Source organism: Rhineura floridana, chromosome 5, assembly GCF_030035675.1.
Source record: "Rhineura floridana isolate rRhiFlo1 chromosome 5, rRhiFlo1.hap2, whole genome shotgun sequence".
Classification (NCBI taxonomy): Eukaryota; Metazoa; Chordata; class Lepidosauria; order Squamata; family Rhineuridae; genus Rhineura; species Rhineura floridana.
In genome coordinates this window covers 53,049,725-53,067,403 of record NC_084484.1, presented here as the reverse complement: position 1 = coordinate 53,067,403, position 17,679 = coordinate 53,049,725, and the positions used below count along the sequence as shown (strand labels likewise).

Below are 17,679 nucleotides of genomic sequence, written 5' to 3'. Positions count from 1 at the left end.
AACCACCCTGTTCAGATCTTGTATGTTCAGGTCTGTGGCTTCCTTTATGAAATCAAGCCATCTCAAGTTTGGCCTTCCTCTTTTTCTACTCCCTTCTGTTTTTCCCAGCATTATTGTCTTTTCTAGTGAATCATGTCTTCTCATTATGTGTCCAAAGTATGATAACCTCAGTTTCATCATTTTCACTTCTAATGATGGTTCTGGTTTAATTTGTTCTGACACCCAATTATTTGTCTTTTTTGCAGTCCATGGTATCCGCAAAGCTCTCCTCCATCACCACATTTCAAATGAGTTCATTTTTCTCTTATCCGCTTTTTTCACTGTCCAACTTTCACATCCATACATAGAGATCAGGAATACCATGGCTTGAATGATCCTGACTTTAGTGTTCAATGATACATCTTTCCATTTGAGGACCTTTTCTAGTTCTCTCAGAGCTGCCCTTCCCAATCCTAGCCTTCTTCTGATTTCTTGACTATCATCTTCATTTTGGTTAATGACAGTGCCAAGGTATTGATAATCTTTGACCAATGTCCTCATTGTCAACTTTAAAGTTACATAAATCTTCTGTTGTCATTACTTTCATCTTCTTGATTTTCAGCTGTAGTCCTGCTTTTGTGCTTTCCTCTTTAACTTTCATCAGCATTCATTTCAAATCATTACTAGTTTCTGCTAATAGTTTGGTATTGTCTGCCTATCTTAAATTATTGATATTTCTCCCTCCAATTTTCACACCTCTTTCATCTTGGTCCAATCCCGTTTTCCGTATGATATGTTTTGCATATAGATTAAACAAATAGGGTGATAAAATACACCCCTCTTTCACGCCATTTCTCCATATTCTGTCCTTACAGTAGCCTCTTGTCCAGAGTATCGGTTGGGCATCAGGACAATCAGATGCTGTGGCACCCCTATTTCTTTTAAAGCATTCCATAGTTTTTCATGATCTATACAATCAAAGGCTTTGCTGTAATCTATAAAGCACAGGGTGATTTTCTTCTGAAATTCTTTGGTCTGTTCCATTATCCAACGTATTTTTGCGATATGATCTCTGGTACCTCTTCCTTTTCTAAATCCAGCTTGGACGTCTGGCATTTCTCGCTCTATATATGGTAAGAGCCTTTGAGCATTACTTTACTTGTATGGGATATTAAAGCAATAGTTTGATAATTACTGCATTCCGTGGGATCCCCTTTCTTTGGAATTGGGATATATATTGAACTCTTCCAGTCTGTGGGCCATTGTTTAGTTTTCCATATTTATTGACCAATTTTTGTCAAAATTTGGACTGATTCAGTCTCAGTAGCTTGTAGCAACTCTATTGGTATGCCGTCTGTTCCTGGTGATTTGTTTCTTCCAAATATTTTAAGAGCAGCTTTTACCTCACATTCTAAAATTTTTGGTTCTTCATCATACGGTTCCTCCATGAATTAATCCGTCATCCTGGCATCTCTTTTATAGAGTTTTTCAGTGTATTGCTTCCATCTTCCTTTTATTTCATCTCGGTCAGTGTGTTCCCCTGTTGATTATTCAACATCTCTACTCTTGATTTAAATTTCCCTTTAATTTCTCTAATCTTTTGGAATAGGGCTCTTGTTCTACCTTTTTTGTTGTCCTGTTCTATTTCTATACAATAAGTATTGTAATAGTTCCCTTTGTCCCTATGTATTAGTCACTGTATTATTGCATTTAGGGTTCTGACCATGTTTCTATTTGCTTTTGCTTTTCTTCTTTCTTTAACCATTTTAAGAATTTCATCAGTCATCCATTGAGGTCTTTCTCTCTTTTTAACTAGAGGTATTACCTTTTTTCATTCTTCCTTAATAATGTCTCTGACTTCAATCCATAGTTCTTCTGGTTCTCTATCAACTAAGTTTAAAGCCTCAACCTGTTCCTTATTTGATCTTCATATTCTTCTGGGATGCTATTTAAATTGTATTTTGGCATTATGATTCCTTTGTTGTTCTTCTTTAGCTTACCAGTTCATGATCTGTACCACAGTCTGCTCCTGGTCTTGTTTTTGCAGAAAGTATGGAACTTCTCCATCTTCTGCTACCAATTATATAATCAATTTAATTCCTATATTGACCGTTTGGTGATGTCCATGTGTACAGTCATCATTTCGGTTGCTCAGAAAATGTGTTTGCAAGAAATAAATTATTGGCTTCACAGAATTCAGTAAGTCTCTCTCCTGCTTCATATCTATCTCCTAAGCCCCATTTCCCCACAATTCCTAGTTCTTCTCTGTTCCCTACTTTTGCAGTCCAGTCCCCCATGATTATCAGAACATATTTTGGTGTGTGATCAATTTCTTCCTGTATTTCTGCATAAAATCTCTCCAGTTCCTCTTGTTCTGTGTTTGCCGTTGGAGCGTAGGCTTAGATGATGGTTATGTTAATAGGTTTCCCATTTAATTTCATTGACGTCACTCGCTCAGACCTTGCGTTATAGCTGTTAATTGCTTTTGCTTCATCACTTCGCACTGTTAAAGCAACCCCATTTCTTTTTAATTTCTCATTTCCTGCATAAAATATTTTGTAATTGCCTGACTGAAAATGTCCCATTCCTGTCCATTTTAATTCACTCACACCTAGTATTGTAATGTTGATGCATTCCATTTCTTGCTTGACAATTTCTAACTTTCCTTGGTTCATGCTTCTCACTTTCCATGTTCCTATTGTGTACCTCATACAACTCCAGACTCTCCTTTTGCATCTGTGCACATCAGCCTCTGGGCTTCCATTTGGCTTTGACCCAGTGGCATCATTCTCCAGTAGCTCACTGAGTGCCATCTGACCTGCAGGTCTCATCTTCCAGCACTATCTCGTGTTGTATTTTGGATACTCTGTTCATTGGGTTTTCATGGTAAGAGGTATTCAGTGGTGGTTTACGATTGCCTTCCTCTGAGTTTGGATGCATCTTAGTCTGGTGTCTCAGCTTTGACCATTCTGCCTTGGGTGCCCCTGCTAGGAGTCTAGCCTGTTGGTCTAGACTTCTGATGGCATTGCTCTCAGCTTCTTCGACACTCAAATCTCCTCACCACGTTAAGATGTGCATTCTAGGATGATCCCAGTAGCAATTCGTATTCAAGACATTGAAAGAAAAGGAGTTGAAGCTGCTAAATCAAAATATTAACCCAGGTAACGTTCAGCCTCTAATTCAACGTTAGTTAAATATCATATTGCAAGTCTTTGGACCAAAACAGTAAAAGTGGCACCTGCGAAAGACCAAAGCCACTTGCTTCTAAATATGGATGAGATAATATTATAACTGTTCCTGACCACTACAGCATGGTGTTAGGACTAGGGCATGGACATCTGCTGCTCTGGATTCAGTGCAGGTTACATATACTGGCTGACATCCCTGCTGCACCTTCTCCTAATCCCTCATCCTGCCTAAAGAAGCCCTTTAAACAATCCTGTGCCACATCAGAGCTTTCCCCAAGTGACATTTAATTGCTACAACTGTTGCTTCTCCTGCATAAAGGTAAAGGCAGTCTTCCAGCTTCAGAGGAAGATAGCAATGTGTCCCTTTCCCATAATGCTGATCCTTACCATATGTTCTAGTGCTATTAAGCAGTTGCAGATGTTGTTAATATCTTTGCGGCTGAGGGGCAAAATAAAACACAGACAACAGCAGTTTGGATTGAACAAAGGGCCACTTTATTAAACTATAACAAACCCATTAAAGCGACCTGCAGAGGGGAAACCTAAGTGCGGGAACTGTCTATAAGCAAGCAGCTTGCCATACAGCTCTCAGCTGACCAGCCTCTGCTAGGGCAAGGGCAAGCCCCTTTTGCTTACCCCTTGCCCTGGCCACACCTTGTAGGTGAGCAGGGGGGCCTTCCCACATCACCAACCCCTGGTGCCGTACAACTCCAGGTGGATGAGGTAGGTTGGCCCCAAAAGCAGCCCATATCCTGCCCTCAGGCTGTAAAGCCCTGACAGACAGGCCTCCAGAACCACAAATCACCTCCAAAGGTGCCTAAGGGGGCCACCTAGCTGTCCTTACCTACTTCCCTTCCTGCACCTTCCCACCACAAATGGGGGACAAATCTCTATTTAGTTCCCCTTTACCACACTGCCGAGAAACACCTCTCACAGACACCTCTGCAGGTGTTGAGCCCCAGTGCCCTCAGGAGGATCAAGGAGGGGCACCTCCAGTATCTAATACACTGGAAGGGGTATGATCCGTCCGAACGTTCTTGGGAAGCAGCGGAGGATGTTCATGTCCCAGACTTGGTGAGAGACTTCCATGAAGCCCAGACCTCGGGGGTGGAGGGAAATGGTGCATGGAAGGGGGGATGATGTTGAGCTCCAGTGCCCTCAGGAGGATCAAGGAGGGGAGCTGGATGAGCTTCTGCTCCTTCCGTTAGGGCAGGGGGAAGAATCAGAGGGTGTTGAGACTTTCCTGGACGAGGAGGGAGGAGGTGTGTTTGACACTGTGCCAGTTCCCACGTTCAGTTCTCCCGCTGAAGAAGACCACACTCAACTTCCAGATGCCCCAACAGAACCGTTGGGGAATGTCTTGGTGCGCGCGCCAAGTCCACCCCCCCAAGCACCCCTCATGGCACGTCAAGCATTTCCCTGCCTCCTGAAGCCAAGCCAACACCTTTCTAGACTGTGTTGTCAGATGAGCCAGTGGAGGCACACACCCTTTCGCCCTGCACAAGACGCCAGGAGAAGCACTTCGGTCAGAGGGAGGGTCTGCGAAGGAGTCAGAGATTACGAGCAAAGACCTTTCCTATTTAAGGTTGCACTGCCCTGATCTGGGTGCTGAGTCAACTCTCTTTACACGCCGCAGAGTATGCTTAAGTAGCTTAGTTAGGGACTGTAGTGAGCTAGCATAGTGTGCCTATGAAACGCATTGCCTTCAATGTTACTTTAATAAAACAGGAATTAATTCCAGGCTCATCTCCATCTCGTGAGTCTCACTCTGGGCAGGATAGCAGGTCTCTCAAAAGATGTTGTTTCCTGCATCCGTCAGGTGAACGCTATCAGCCCCATGAAGCTCAACCCTCGAATGCTGTATGTGGGGGTGAGGAATAGCCAAGCACCCCATGTTCAAGAAGAGCCAACCAATTTTGCTGGTTGACCTTCCTTCATTCCCAGTCCATCCCCTTCGGGTCCCTCATACCACGCTAATCCCCATGTGGGAGCACATCTGACCACAGCAGACGACCAGAGGCCATAGTTGCCTCACAGACTGCATGTCCTCACATGCCTGCAAACTGAGGGCCTTGCCCTTAAGTAACCACAGTCATTCCCACCCAGGGTAACCGTAGGAGCATGTCTGACCGCAGTGAATGCGGCCTTCTTGCTGCTGCTACACAGAGCGCCTAAAATGGCACCTTCCAAGTGGCTGGCTGCTGCCTTTGTCCCACGCCGCGTCTTCCTTCTACTCCACGTCACGAGCCAATGAAGAGGCGAGAGGGACGGCACAGGCTCAAATAAGCCCCTGGTGCTCTGCCCCCTCTTGCAATGCATCACGCGTGCACATTATGTGCGATGCGTGATGTGCGACACTGCCCTCCTCTGAAATGGCAGCTGCGGCTTTGCCCCCTAGCCGCAACTGCACTCCCCCCACCCAGGCTTCGCACAGGCGAGCAGAGCGGAATATGTCTGGTGTGTGTATACTGCCCAGCACTGACAGCAGCAGTGACAGAGAACATTTTCCATGCTAATGAGCATGATCCCTTGCACATGCATATCCAACCAAGAATGCTACAATCCTTTTGTATGTTTTTCATCAAACAAGTATATAAATTATTTGATCATGACATTGTATACTGCAAACACATGGTAAACTGAGCGCCAATGTGTGCCTAGAGAACTTACAAACTATAAGTGCTGAAATAATGATTGCCGTTTTATTTTCTGCCTGCAAAACAGTTTAAAAGATTCATGGCATCATAAAGGAATAGAATAAAGAAAACAAACAGGATTTATTTTTCAAATTATATTTCCTAGAAAACAGACCTTTAAAAAGTTGTGCATCATACTTATTGGCTACAGTCTACACTCACAGTAGTTACAGTGTTCAATATATTTCCTTGTTTGCATGTTCTGAAACTGAATTCTTTCTCCTACTTCTGTAACTCCTATGATGAGAGAAATATTATGGAATTTAGTAGAAGTATAGTTTTATGCAATACAACCCATTCATTTTTAGGACATTTTAAGGAGCACATGTATATATAAAACAGGGAAAGTTAGGAATTATTTTCCTTATTGTTTCTAGTAATTTTTTGTAGTATTTCTGGATTATTGCATCATTTTACTCGATGATTCACTGTTGCTTTTCATCTCAATAACTCATATGTAGCTAAAGTTAGTTTTGACTGTCATTTTGACACCAATAGAGGAAGTTATTTTCAGCTGACTTAAATCCAATAATTGTCCATGGGATCTAGAAGCCATGCCTAACTTTGCCTGGATGGAGCAATTTAGTTTTGCCCTATAATTTTTCATCAATACTCTTTACCGTTCTTTACACTTTTAGTAACTCCCCTCTTACATAGTTATGTATTGGAAACATTATTTCTGACAAATGGGGTTTTCTGAATGGGTTTAACTGAGATAGCACCTGATTGTCACGTGTGTTTCAGTTTCATTCATTCTCTGTTTATGTCATTTCTTTCTTTCAGCTACTTAGCATTATATGCATACAAGCCCCAGAAGACTGATGAACTGGAGCTACGCAAGGGTGAAATGTATCGTGTTATTGAGAAGTGTCAAGATGGTTGGTTCAAAGGCACATCTCTGAAAAATGGCATGTCTGGAGTCTTTCCAGGCAACTATGTAACTCCTGTTTCTAGGTAAGAGGCAGCAGAAAATTCAGCATCATACGTCTCCTGAGCAATGTTACCAATACAAATATACTTGCTTTTAAAACACACTGGGGTTCCCAACCTTCTCCCCCCCCCAAATCTGTCTTTGTCACTGTGCCATCAGGTATACTTCAGGTACTGTCATTTAATATTGTGATCACCTTCCATTTCATAAGGAATGTTTAATAGTATTATCTTAAAAATTAATTTCTCAGAACAATTGGGGGGGATTGGGTATATGTTTTCAGTGCATCTAATTCCCCCATCATGTTGCATGGCATTGGTATTTGGGACCACAGTGGTATGCAGGCTATAACTTAGTGTGCATGGTCTCAGGGACAATGGTCATCATCTCCATATAAAACGATATCAAAAATTTGGGCTGGGGAAAATGTCTATTTGACACTCAGAATAGATAGCATTGGACAAGAGGGATAATTTGTCTTACTCAGCAATCCAGTTTAGATGTAACATTTCTGGTCCAACAAGCCATGGTTTGTTCAAGTGTGGATGAGCTCAACTGCTTCCTTCTCTGTATCTCATGACTTAGCTTCAGAAGTGCCTTCCTTCTTTGTTAAACCATTTTCCATTGACATCTGAAGAGGAAATTTGTTCATCTTAACAGGAAATTCTACAAACCAGAATTGCAAGCCATGTATCTGAACAAGGCCAGGACAATGTCATATATCCTTGTAATATTGTCTCCATGATATTGTTTAAAGTTAAACTAAGGATCTGTGTTTCTTGTCCACCCACCCACACCACCTTTTTCATTTTTTCTTTCCCTGAATAGTTTTGAGCAGCCAGGTAAACAAGATTCTCAGATGTAAACCAAGACATTTTAAAACACCAAGAGAAGGGATTGATGTAAACTACTGGTCTAAGTTTTCAACTTTCTCATTCATATATTTAGTGAACAGACATGCATATTAATTGCTATAACAATTACATTGTATCTGTTTGCAGCTAAATAGAGCCTTTATGTTACCCAGCAGAATAATACAAGACCTCTGGTCTCGAAGGTAGCATTTCTTTGCACTACAAAATTTATATCTGCTTAGGGGAACAATTGTGAGATCAATGATTTTTATTTGGCTCTTTCTGTACATATGTAAGGATCCTAAGCAAGATAAATTCCTCCCCTTAAAAAAATCCTCCCCTTAAATCTTTCAATACAACTACCAGAAAGGGGACATCTGGAGCTAGAGTACAACTCAATGGCCGATACAGCATATTTTATACATAAAAGGACTATTTGGTGCCCTTCTATAGCCTCAAATGTGGCAAAATTTCTTACCTCCCCCTCTTGGATTGGACCTACAGGAACGAATAACGAAAGCCACAAACCCTCATTCTATACTAACTGATTATGCTACCTTGATTTCAAATTTAAGAATGAATTTAGTACCAAATTTTTCCTCCAATAGGGCAACCTATAGAACAGGTTCTTCTAGATGGTTCGACAAGGACTGTCTTGCAGTCAAGAGACAGTTAAGGCAGTCCTACCTTCATTATCGTCATCAAAATGCCAATACTCTTCCCTCTGAGTATTTTGTTATTAAAAAGAAATATAAATAAATGATAGCCGCCAAAAAAAGGCAGGCTGTTCAGGAGGGGTGGAACGCCCTAATACAAGCCTCCAGGAATAAAAATTCGAAAACGTTTTCGAAACTTGTCTCTGGAGCTATGAGTCCACCAAACCCTGCCCCATGTAGCATCTCTCCCCATTTGTGGGAACAATATTTTACTGATAACCATGAGGACATAGATTACATTTTTCCTTCCCCTAAACAAAGAATTCTTCCGGACTGGTCACCTGTTACTCAAAAGGAAATATTATTATTATTATTATTTATTAAATTTCTATACCGCCCCATAGCCGAAGCTCTCTGGGCGGTTTACAACATAAAAATCAATATACAATATATAATATAAAATTCATATTGATACAATTAAAAGGGAAAACAATACATCACATTTCAAATAAACATAAGTAAACAATAAATCTCAACAATATACATAACATAACAGAATAAATAAAACAAACCAAACATAGCAATTATAACAATTGATTGACAGATTAAAACCTGGTAAAGCACCAGGTTTTGATAACATACCTCCTGAACTGCTAAATGTACATCAAGCCTGGTGGGCCCCTATGCTGGGCAACCTGTTTACAATGATAAATAAATCTGGATATCCCTCTGAGTCCTGGCTTGAAGCCATAGTTATTCCCATATTCAAGAAAGGGATCAGAGAGGATCCTGCAAATTATAGACCAATCAGCCTTCTCTCTGTAATTAGCAAACTTTATGCCAGCTACTTGAAAGGGAAACTTTCTACATGGTTAGAAGAGGAAAATATCCTGGGTTGGGAGCAGGCGGGTTTTAGGAAAGGTAGGTCTGTGATTGATCATTGCATAATCCTAAACCATTTAGCCGAAAAATATAGAAATCGATGGGGTAATGGCCTCTATGTTGCCTTTGTTGATTTAAAATCTGCATTCGATTCTATTCCTAGAGAAAAATTATGGACAAAACTTGAAAATACCACAATTGACAAAAGACTTCTCTTTCTAATCATCCGATTGCATCAACATACTTCCGTGTCAGATGTGGCCGTGAGGGAGGTCTAACAAACTCCATTCCTACAACAAAAGGAGTTAGACAAGGCTGCATATTAGCCCCTCTTTTATTCCACCTTTTCATGAATGATCTATCAATCAGGTGTCATTCACCAGACTTTCATCCCCCCAAACTAGCGAGCCAGCATTGCCCCCTACTGTTATATGCAGATGCTGCTGCTCTCTTATCCTTGTCCAAAGTGGGTTTAAAACGTCTATTCCGAGTCTTTATGTTATACTGTCAAGACAACGACCTGACTATAAGCTTTTCCAAGACTAAAATTTTAGTTTTTTCTAAGCGCCCCTCAGTTTCTGAATGGATGATTAACTCCTATCCAATTGCTCAGGTTACTCAATTTAAGTACCTAGGCATTTTGTTTCATTCATCACTGTCCTGGGCCCCTCATATTAGTGCTGCTATTACAACTGCTCGGAATTCGGCAAAGGGCATTTTACGTTATTTTTTCATTAAAGGAGGACAATATATTCCAGCAGCTCTACAGGTTTTTAGGTCTAAACTAATTCCCCAACTTTTATATGGAGTCCCATTATGGATTCGTGCCTTTAACTCTTCTGTAGAGGCTGTACTTTCAATCTTCCTCCGACAAATCTTTGGTGTCCCAAGATGTGTCCCGTCTGCAGCCCTTAGACTGGAATCAGGCCAAATCTCGCTTGAGGCCCAAGCGTGGACTATAGCCCTAAATTATTGGACCAAATTGTCATTTGAGTATTCTGCAGGCTACCCTCCACTCTTGTGGGAGGATCCCTTTTCCTCCCTATGGGCAAAAACGTTTTCTACTAAACTTGCAACTATTGGTTTTTCCTTGGAGTATCTATCATCTCAAGACCCAGAGACAGCCAAATATTCTATTCTGGCCCGGATCAGAGATATAGATCTCCAATGTTCAATTATGGCAGCCACTTCAATATGCTCCCTTATACACTTCGGTTTGACTTTTAAGCCGCTGATTCGTACTCCTTACTTGGATCTTCTTACTGTCCCTAAATATCGACTAGCCTTTACTAAGGCTAGATTTAACTGCCTGACTTCTGCACTATTGGAAGGGAGATACCGGGGCCTACTGTATGAAAAAAGATTGTGCCCTTGCAATGTACAAGTCATTGAAACCCTTTCTCATGTTCTTTTTGAGTGTCCATTATACATTACTGAACGTCTTAAATTCATAATTCCTATCACAAAAAAGTTTCCTCATAAACCACTTGACTTTTTACTCCATCATCTTTTGTCATCCTCAAATAGAGATATCATGTTATCTGTTGCCAAATTTATCTTTGTTGCCCAATCCATAAGGGGGGACTTCCTGACGGACCTCCTGACGGACCTGATGTCTTACTGTAATACTATATACTGTACTATTGTTCTGAACTAGGATAGTTAGTGTATTTTATTTGAATGTATTGGGTCTATGACTGTAGCAATAAAGATTGATTGATTGATTGGTAAACTACTGGTCTAAGTTTTCAACTTTCTCATTCATATATTTAGTGAACAGGCATGCATATTAATTGCTATAACAATTACATTGTATCTGTTTGCAGCTAAATAGAGCCTTTATGTTACCCAGCAGAATAATACAAGACCTCTGGTCACGAAGGTAGCATTTCTTTGCACTACAAAATTTATATCTGCTTAGGGGAACAATTGTGAGATCAATGATTTTTATTTGGCTCTTTCTGTACATATGTAAGGATCCTAAGCAAGATAAATTCCATGAAGACCAAGGCTGCAATCCAGTGCAGTTAGGTGTGCCTAATCCTATTGAATTCAGTTTGTTAGCTGGTGATTTTTCACATATTGTATTGCTTGCATTACATTTTGCTCCTGAAGCTACATTTGCTAGATAGGGCTGGAGGACATTCCTGATTAGGGATGACTCCTCCTACTAGTATTGACAGGCAGGGTCTTCAATTCCTTTTGTATCCTCTCCAGGGGGAGGAGTCTTCCTGCCCTCCAGACCAATCCTGCCTGAGGTCTGTGAAGATTGGGTCTTTTCACTCTAGTTCAAATTCTTTTTATTTTTGGCTATTTCTCTTCTCCTTGTCTGGTTTTCTGTTATGGTTGACTCTCTCTCTCTCTTTCAGATCTAGATCCCTGCTTGTCCAGTGTCTGTTTGGTCTATCCCTCAAGTTTTACTCCTCTGTTTGTGTGTAACCCTGACAGCCTTGACAACCACGGGTCTGGGAAGGGCATGTGCTGGGCATTTGGCGCCACTTAGGCCCTCTTCAGCTCAGGAGTTTGGCAAACCGCACCTCTCTCCGGCTACTGCAGCTGCCATTTACTGAGGGCTCTAAACTGGTAGCTCCACAGAGCTGCATTTTTGCAACATCCGTTCTGAGCAGGATCGCGGATTCCGGCTCCTCCCACCTGATGGGCAGGGCTGCCTTGGAGCATCTAGCCCCTAAGCCAGGCCATTTGCAGCAGTGAGGGAGTTGAGTGGTGCTCACACAGAAGGCGACACTCTATTTCAGCAGCTTCCCACACTTTTTCTATAGCACAGGCCAGACAGCCATTTTATGGCCTTTCCTGCCTCTTCAGTGATCTCCAGCCATGGCCCCGGTCATGTGGCAGATCTATCAGACTCCAATGAGCCGCTAGCACAAGGTTCAGGGAGTTTTCAGCCAGCACTTTCACCAACCCCCAGCGGGGGCAGCAGGGAGGTGAGTACTCAGTCTGGCGATGGTATGGATGTTTTTCCCCCTCACTCCCAGTTTTCCAAGTGTTTGTCCTGAGTCAAGGGGTTTATCTCTTTGGAGTTCAGTGGTTCCATGCACCATGTGCTCAAGCGCAAACAAAGCAGGCACTCCACCAAGCATTCACACAAGGGAAAACAGAGGCAGAGGTCTCACTCATGACACCACAGAGAGGGGAGATCGGGCAGTTTACAGTCCTGCCATGGCTCTGCCAGATCCCCTACCTCTTTTCCCTTTACCCCTAGGGTGATGCACCACTCTTGTACCCACACACATTGCAGAGTGGTGAGGTTGATCCAGTGACCACGGAGGGAGACCAGGGTACGCAACCAGCTCTTTCCAGGGTTCTGGCAGAGCATGCTTCCTTTCTGCAGGACCCTTCATCTGCTCAGGCAGATGTCCTACTTCCTAAATGGGCTAAGAAACACTATGTTTTTGCTGAACAAAACATGGCATGTTTGCATTTTCTAGCCATAGAACTGCCCACTGTGGCCCTTGCTTGTTCTGCAGTAATCCCCACAGAAGGGGAGGGGAGGCTGAAAGACCCATGCAATAAGAGAGTCGACCCTCTAGGAGTTTTGAGGTGAATGCAGTCACTTTCAGGGCTGCTGCTACCTCCTCTTTGTTTTCAAGGGCAGTTTTCATGTGGGCGAAAGAAATGGGGGCAAGACAGGATGTGCCTAAGTTCGTGAAAGACGGTTTAAAAAAGATGGCGTATGCCTCAGCATTGTTGGCGGATGCATCTATGGATGCATTTTAATTTGTGGCGTGCTCCATGGCAGCTTCAACCGTGGTGCGTCATAACATTTGCCTCAGGCAATGGGCAGTGGATGCCGAGTCTCAGACTCGTTTCACAGCCCTTCCCTTTTCTGGCTCTAAGTTGTTCGAGGAACCCCTGGAAGCCCATCTTGTGGAGACTAGAGATAAGAAGAAATTGTTTCCTATGGCTAAGAAAGATTAAAGTAAGAACAGGCAGAATCAGCTTTTTCATTCATCTATGCAGTTCCCCAGTGAAAGGGGTTTTGCTTTCTACAAGCCACGGTGGAATAGACAGGAGAGAGGTGGTGGGCGCGCTTCTTCAGGAAGATCAGGCGGTGCATCCTTCACCTCAGGGAAGTTTCAAAAGGGTGCACAGAAGGCTCCCTCAGCCTGACTCTCACCCCCCAGGTTCCTCAGCTGGAGTGGGAGCCAGGCTGCTGGGGTTTGCCCTCTGGACATAACCTTGGACCAATGGGTGTTAGAGACAGTATCCTGGAGTTACACTCTAGAGTTTGTCCAGGTCCCACCCAACTTTTTCCTTCCCATGCCACGGTCCCGAAATCCAGAGAAACATCAAAGTTATTTAGATGCCATTCACCACTTACTAAGCATTCAGGCGATTGAGCCAGTTGCTCCCTCAGAGAAGAAATCAGGGGTCTACTCAATTTTTTTCTTAGTAGCCAAAAAGAATGGTGACACCAGCGCCATTCAAGACCTCAAATGGCTCAACAGGTGGGTGTCCAAGAAACACTTCAATATGGAGACCCTCAGGTCAATAATTGCAGCACTAACAAAGGGAGATTGGTTGATCTCTGTTGACCTCTCTGAGGCCTACCTACATATCCCAATTCATCAGCAGCACAGGCGGTTTCTCCGGTTTTCCTACATCAACATGCAGTATCAGTACCGGGTGCTGTCCTTTGGCCTCTCCTCAGCACCAAGGGTCTTCACCAAGATGCTGGTGGCCTTAGTGGCTCACCTCCGGACAGTGGGGATCTGTGTACATCCCTACTTGGATGGCATCCTAGTGAGGGCTCCATCAGAGGGTTAGTCCCAGGTAGACATGAACCTCACAGTGACTTGGTTACAGTGGTTGGGCTTCATGGTGAATATAGAGAAGAGTGTTCTGACTCCCTCTCAGTTGATTACCTTGGGGTACAGTTGGACATGTGACTTTTCTGAATGAGTTTCCCAACAGAAGAGTATTGAAGGTCACCCAACTATTGTTCGAGGTGGCCTCAGCTTCCCAGATGGATCTGATGGTTCTAGCCTGTCTTCAAGGTCTAATGGTGTCAGTGTACAACGTGGTCCTTTGGGCCCAATTTCACTTGTGGATATTCCAACAACTTCTCCTGCTCCGGCGTGGACACTGGGTGTCAGTCCCCTCACTATTACAGGCAGAGCTCGGCTGCTAACTGAATCCCCATCAGTTTACTCAGGGGATCAGTTTGGAGGACCCACCCTGGATAGTCATGTTGTCGGATGCGAGTCTCTTAGGATGGTCAGTTCACCTAGGTCAACACTGGTCAACATGGGAATTGGACCTCAGTATAAAGGTTCTGGAGTTGTGGGCCATCAAGCTCGGCCTGAGGGCTTTCACATCAGAGATCAGAGGAGTGCATGTTTTAATAGGCACCAACAATACATCTGTGAAGGCTTATGTGAACAAACAAGGGGGCATGCGTTCAAAGGGTCTGATATCGGAAGCAGATCACCTGTTCAAGTGGGCAAAACAGCACCTGGCTTCCTTGAAGGCTGAATATCTGGCGGGCACAAACAATTTTGTGGCCGATTGGCTCAGTTGGAAGGCAATCAAGGAGGCAGAGTGGCAGCTGAACCCAGCAGTCTTTCATCAGCTGTCTCAACTGTGGAGCAAACCAGAGATGGAACTCTTCACTACACTGGACAATGCACAATTGGTCAGGTTCATCACCCGGACATCATGCTCTCAGGCTCAGGGCACGAACGCCCTTGAGATGGATTGGCCCAAAGGTCTTCTGTATTATTTTCCCCCATTTGGGCTCATACAATTCAGTGGGTACAGATTTTGAGAGCGGAACTTATTCCTATGGCCCCGTATTGGCCAAGACGGCCTTGGTTCCCGGACCTGTTGAATCTGTCAGTCAGGGAACCATGGCAGTTGCCAATTCAAATGGACCTTCTGATCCAGGGCCCAGTTTGCCATCCCCGACCACAGCTCTTCTGCCCGACAGCCTGGAGGCTGAGTGGCTCTGGTTGAGGGACATGGGATTTACAGGAAAGGTGCTGGACACCTTGTTAGCCTCTCACAAGCAGTCCACAAATAGGGTCTATTCATCCACCTGGAGGGACTTTTTGTCATGGTGCTCCCAAATTCCATTGACCCAGTGTCCAGGACGGTGCAGGTTCTTCTGGGTTTTCTTCAGTCAGGACTGGACAAGGGTTTAAGTACAGCTACCCTCAGGCATCAAGCCGCTGTTCTCAGTAGCATATTTTCCAGTCTGGGGGACCCTCCACGATTGCCCAATCCCTTGTTCAAGTGGTTCCTCAAGGGGGTTGCTCTTGTATCGCCACAGATTATTCACAGGTTCCCAACCTGGAACCTGAACTGGGTTTTGTTGGTGCTAACAGGTCTGCCCTTTGAACCTATGGCCACCTGTCCTCTGAACATTCTAACCTTTAAGACGGTCTTGGTATCCATTACATCAGCACGCAAGGTTTCTGTGCTGGGGGCACTTTCTTCAGACCCTCGACTGTGTATGTTCCATCAGGACAAGGTGGTCCTGAAACTGGATCCAGCTTTTTTTTCCTAAAGTTAATTTGGTTTTTCATAGGTCCTAGGAGATGGTCTTGCCCTCTTTCTGTCCTAACCCCTCCTTACTCAGGAGCATAGATGGCACTCCTTGGACATTAGGAGGGCACTTTGTTTTTATTTACCTTACATTAGCATTTAGACAGTCTGAAGCCTTATTTGGGTTTTTTCTGGTAACTCGAAGGGGAAAAAGGTGTCCAATTCATCCATATCTTATTGGTTAAAGGCTACTATAGCTCAGGCTTATAAAGCCCTGGGTAAGGATCCTCCATCAGGTATTACAGCACATTCTGTTATAGGGGCAGCTGCCTCTGTGGCATGTAAGGGTGGTTTCCCAATCGTGGACGTCTGTAGAGTGGCCACTCTCCACACACCTTCATCAGACTCTATAAGATAGATTCATTTTCCTCAGCTGATGCTGCATTTGGTAGGAAGGTACTCCAGAAGGTATTGCGTCATTAGATCAGGACAGAGGAACCCCACCCTGTCGATGTGTATACTAGTCTGTTACATCCCTAATCAGGAATGTCCTCCAGCCCTATCTAGCAAAATGGAAATTTTCCTTACCATGGATTTCTATTTGTAGATAGGGCTGGAGGACATTCCACTCACCTCTCCTTCCTCTGCTATGGCCTTCTAGAGCAGGGGTTGGGGGTTAGGGCTTCTGCCAGTGTCTTACATTCTCACACAATGTTTTGTGTGTGTTCTTTACCATGTGGTGTTTTTTCGCATGGTGTGTTCTCTCTCTGTTTTTTCTGTCTTCCCAGTTACTGCCTTATACAGGGTTCCGGTTAATGGACGTCTGGAGGGCATGTGTAGGTGGCGTTGAGGAGTTGTCTTCGTTCTGTCAGCTGGGTCTGGAGGGCAGGATGACTCCTCCCCTGGAGAGGAGACAAAAGGAGTTGAAGACTCTGCCTGTCAAGATCAGCAGGAGGAGTCACCCCTAATTAGGAATGTCCTCCAGCTCTATCTACAAATAGAAATTCACGATAAGGAAAATTTTCTCACAGTACTCTTAGTCTGTAAAATTTAGAGCCCTGATGAACTTCATTCATGATTTCTCCAGTGTACAGTCATTCAGACATCTTTTCAGTCCTTGGTAACATATGCAGCCAGGAAAAAAAGCATGACTACCCAGAGGTACTCTAGTGTTGTCTAGCCAACTAAAATTAATGATACCATACTACTTCAGCTTAATTTGGTAAATTGCCTGAAATTAACTCCCATCTCTCTCCCAAATATTTTTGCATCGGTTGCACATTACATCTGTGGTAACCTGTACACTCTGCATAGTCACACAAACCCTGATTCCTAGCAATGTGAGGGAAAACCTATTAGAAAGTGTCACAAGAATCTTTTGTTATTTTGCTGCAGTAGACTATCCCTCTGGGAACTATTGGAAGAATATGCCTTTGATATCTGATATGCCTGTGCAAAACATTCACTTTCAACTTCCTCTCTCTTCAGGGTTCCCACAGGAGCTGGTCAGCCAAGGAATTTGGCAGGAGGATCTCCAACCGCAAAAGGCTCTCCGGGAACAATTCACCCAGGAAGCCCAGCTCTTACAAACTCTGCTACTGTTATCAGGCCAGCAGTTCCCACCACTGCCCCTCCCACTCAACCCCAGCTGCCAACAGCTTCGCCACAGATGAGTAATTGCTCAAGGCATTCCTCTCAGCAAACAGCCATCCAGCCTCGCAGTTCTGTACAAATGGGTATGTATAAGTCCTTCATGTGTCTGAACAATCCATTCTCCTGATCTGATATTATATCTCTGATGCACAAGCCACTGGAAGTCTTTTGTCTCTGTAGGTTTCCACAGAAAATCTTTTGCTCTATTTAAAACTCAGTGTGTAATAAGGATAGGGTTTTATTTGCCTGCAGTATTTAGGGTAGTATTTATTGATTGCTGGGAACTACATTTTGTTTATCAGGTTGTCCAGTTTCCACAGCTGAAATCAATTA

The 17,679-nt window shown here is 43.6% G+C and overlaps 1 protein-coding gene across 1 annotated transcript in view; it reads left to right on the top strand.

Annotated features, from left to right (window-relative positions):
* Nucleotides 1-17,679, top strand: part of SH3RF3 (SH3 domain containing ring finger 3) — a 473,231-nt gene that overhangs the window by 402,316 nt on the left and 53,236 nt on the right. The window contains exons 6-7 of the mRNA XM_061626756.1: nucleotides 6,647-6,817; nucleotides 17,182-17,429. Coding sequence (XP_061482740.1) covers nucleotides 6,647-6,817; nucleotides 17,182-17,429 — 419 coding nt within the window. The remainder of the gene's footprint in view (nucleotides 1-6,646; nucleotides 6,818-17,181; nucleotides 17,430-17,679) is intronic.